The 3877-nt window shown below is 41.6% G+C and overlaps 1 protein-coding gene across 2 annotated transcripts in view; it reads right to left on the bottom strand.

Annotated features, from left to right (window-relative positions):
• Positions 1–2149: 2149 nt before the first annotated feature.
• Positions 2150–3877, bottom strand: part of NHEJ1 (non-homologous end joining factor 1) — a 138076-nt gene continuing 136348 nt past the window's right edge. The window contains exon 7 of one of the 2 annotated variants that reach the window (XM_042444974.1): positions 2150–2366. In XM_042444974.1, coding sequence (XP_042300908.1) covers positions 2286–2366 — 81 coding nt within the window. In that variant the 3' untranslated portion in view covers positions 2150–2285. The remainder of the gene's footprint in view (positions 2367–3877) is intronic. The other variant, XM_042444982.1, reaches the window with a different exon arrangement.

The raw sequence follows: 3877 nt of genomic DNA, 5'->3' as shown, positions 1-3877 counted from the left end.
GCCATCTGCCCCTCCCCATAGAATGAATCGATTCTGATCTGGCGTTCCCACTTATTAGACACGCATTAGAATCGATTCTTCCCAAAAAAAAAAAAAACTGCCAAAAATGTGCTATCAGAAAATACCAGATTTTTTTCCTTTTGCCCCGCTTTATCACAATAGGCTTCAATAGAATAAGGATCAAAATCGATTCCCAGTGTGAACGATAGTCATATAACCCAATTTACAATGCGCTTTAAATTGTAGGGGGAATGACCACTTTGCTGTGTAGTAATTCACTCTGAGTGATTCATGGTTTCATGACTACATTTCAAGTCTATCCTCTTCTGCAATAATATACAACAAGACTTAAGTGATTAATCTTAATCATCAAGTTCAAATGCAGCATTTTGTCCTTTCATTTATGGGATGTCTTAGATCAATTTAGGATAGGCAAACCCCAACTTGTAAGGAGGAAAAGGAAAATATTTAAGATAAATCTAGAATTTCATGGTATACTTTATTTTTTCATACTGGGTTCTTCTTAACAAGCCGCAGAGTTGTTCTATTCCAGTCTAAATGGACAGGAAAAGGGAAGAAACCTCCTCACTCAGTTCCCTCTTTAAAGGAGAGGAGTTAATTTCATGGTGAATGATTCTGTGGCTGTTGGGAGTGGCTTAGCAGAGCAGCCTAGACATCTGACTGGCAGCCAAAGGGGGCAGGCCAGTAGTTGAGGGACGGGCAGTTCCTTAGCATTACTTGTCATAGAACCCTCTTCCCTTTTTTTGCTTTAGGATGTGGTTTTCCAGTTGCAATGACAGCATGTAATTCCTATGGTCAGGAGCAGACTGTCTTTACTTGGTTTTGGGTCCTGGAATCAGGTACAAGGGGCATATGTTTTCTCTGCAGTCACAGCAAAGTGACCACTGGATGCTGCCCACTTGGTTTTATTTTCTTAATCATGAATATAAACATTTCCAAGACCTGTGAAGCTGAGGAGTCCACAATGGACCAAATGATAAAATGTGCACTAGAAAAAAATGGAAGCTGCGACAACTGACTGGAATGAAACTCAGGGCAGGGAGATAACTCTACTTGACTTGGCATATACACAGTAAAGAGATGTGGGTTTAGGAAGGTGGCTAATAGCATAGCCATGCACAAATCTGTGACCATAAGAACAAAACATAGCTTAAAAGCCTTCTACTGTGGCAGCCTACTTTGCTGCTTATGCAATCGTAAAGTAGACAGCACAGATACATCCTCGTGAACTGTTGCTAGGCTTAGATGGTGGAGTCAGGTAGTCAAATGTTCTCCATATCTATAATACCTGTAAATACCTATAAAGAGTCGGGATAAAAACAGCAAAACAAAACAAGCATCAGCAAAGCATTTGATTTATTTTCTCTCTCATCATCAAAAGTATGTGTACTTTGGCACCAATATATCTTAGGATGTCTGTGTGGAGAAGTACAAATAAAACAACAGATCCTACCAGCTGGATGGACAGGAGAAATGTAATTGGCAAAGACTGAGGCCTGAGAACTAGACATTTAGAGTATGACAAATAAACTCTAAGTCTCAGATAAATTATACTTTCTATGGATCTTTTTGGATCAGCCCAGTCTATCTTCATTTCTTTGCAAAATACTTTGTGAAGAACAGTTCAGAAATAGTGCAAAAAAGAGAGGAAATATGTGCTGGGTAAAGGGGGATTGAAGAGCCCTGGGGACTGTGCGACTACAGAGCAGGCCAACACAACCCTATTCTGTGCTGAATTTTGATAGGCATTCTCCAAACATTTTTGAATTTCTTTTTCTTCCACCAAGAAACATAAAAAGGAAGCTGGGATATAGAATTGCTGGCAGATGTCTATGTAGTGCGTATGTAGAAGACAGTGCACTGAGAAGCCATCTCTTATAGCCAAAGTCTTTATTATACACATTAACAAGGCAGGAATTGATTATGTCAATGAGATAAGCATAGGTAATCCAATTAACTGCCACCTTAGGGATGCCTCCCATTGTCCATGCTCTACCCATTTTCTTCCCCTTGCTTATTACTTCATTTATCACCTTCAAACCTCCTGGGTAGCATCTGTGCAGAAAGGGAAACTGTAAGCAGAGATAGAGCAAGAGATAGCTGTGGGGAAGGCTGGGACACTCCTCACCCATCCTTTAAAAAAAAACCAACAGTAAAATGAAAACATTGGCACAGCTGTGCAGTGAAGTGAGATGTGTTGCTCTCTTACAGATGCTCCATGAAGGTGGAACAATATCCTCTCGCTGTGAAATGGGTCACCTGCATCAGCTAAACAACCCCTTTGCCTTCTTCTTTTTGGCCTTAACAATGGGCAATTGAGCCTTCTGGGTCTGGGAAGACTGTGCCTAGAAAAAGAAGACAGAACCAGCTAATCAATCACATGATACAGCAAGAGGAGAAAGCCAAGACAATTATGGTCACAAAGGCTGTCACAGGCATCTTCACTCTATGTATTTGACCATCCAGACACAGAGTTTGTAGTGGTTTTCTGGCATGTGAACAGCAGCCAGAAGGAACGAGAGGTGTGCATTAATGCTGGTCAGAGAGTAGAGAAGTTTTCCATGTGTCTAAAATTGGATGAACCTGGTGAACTATGAACATCCATGAATGGTCACCCACTCAGACAACAAGACAGTTTCCTATTCAGACACCTAGTCTTCCAACTATAAAGGACTATTGTAAGAATATGGAGAAGTATGGTTTGACTTGGTCTCGACTGGGATGGAGACCATGTGGCCCTCTGTATGTTATATATATTACAACTGTCATCATCCTTAACTGGCCATGCTGACTGGGTTTGACGAGTACTAGAGTCTAACAGCATTTTGAGGGCCACAGAGGACCACCATGTTTCTAATAATAATAATAATAATAATAATAATAATAATAACAATAATAATATTTATTTGTACAGTATTCTGCTTTTTCACAAGGAATCAAAGCAGATTCCAACAGTATAAATAAAACATCAAACAATTAAACAATCAAACAATTAAAAATTATAATTTAAAAAACCCCAAAAACCCATGTCATTCTTTTGTTTGCTTTTTGCAAAATAAAAAATCAAATAAAAATCAAAGGTGTCACAGACCGCCACTTTGCGGCGGTCTGCCGCCGCCGCCAGTAGGTCCGCGGGGGAGCCGGAGCCTTCAGACGGCCCGACTCCCGCGCGGACCGAAAAAAGAAGCTCCAAAATGGAGCTTCTTTTAGCGTCGCGTTTGCGACGTAGCAAGGCGCCAGGGGCGCGCTCGCTACGTCACAAGCGGCGCGACACGTCTGGACGCTGTGCGTCCAGTACGTAAAGATGGCGGCGCCCATGTAGAAGGGGCGCCGCCATCTTGTACGGACGGAGTCCGTACTAGGCCCAGGGGCGTCTAAAAGAGACGCCCCTTTTTTAAAATGGGACGTCCGGAGGACGTCCCAAAGGGCAGTGTAGAAAGCCCCACTAATTACCATTCTTTTTCATACATTAAGTAGAAACTATATATGATGAACATGTTCTACTACTGGATCTGATTCCTAGTCATAGTTCATTACTGCTACTATTGCCAATCAAAAAGATTTACTTAATTATGCAAGATATGTGCAACTGATTCCCATATATCACAAGAAAATATACATTTCCTCAAGGAAGCTCTGCTATGGAAGAGAAAGGATGTCCCATAACGGATGGGCGGGGTTACCGCCAAAAAGTTTCAATATGTTGCAGAGTTAACTCTGCCCAGTGATTCCAGTAGGTTCCGAGCAGCACTGCGCAGGCGCAGTAAAACCCATCTGTATGATTCGCAGAGACCACGAAGAAGAAATATACATTTCCTCAAGGAAGCTCTGCTATGGAAGAGAAAGGATGTCCCAT

Source organism: Sceloporus undulatus, chromosome 1 (assembly GCF_019175285.1).
Source record: "Sceloporus undulatus isolate JIND9_A2432 ecotype Alabama chromosome 1, SceUnd_v1.1, whole genome shotgun sequence".
Lineage (NCBI taxonomy): Eukaryota > Metazoa > Chordata > Lepidosauria > Squamata > Phrynosomatidae > Sceloporus > Sceloporus undulatus.
Note: the sequence above shows the minus strand (reverse complement) of the source record. Positions and strands in the feature narration are given on the sequence as shown.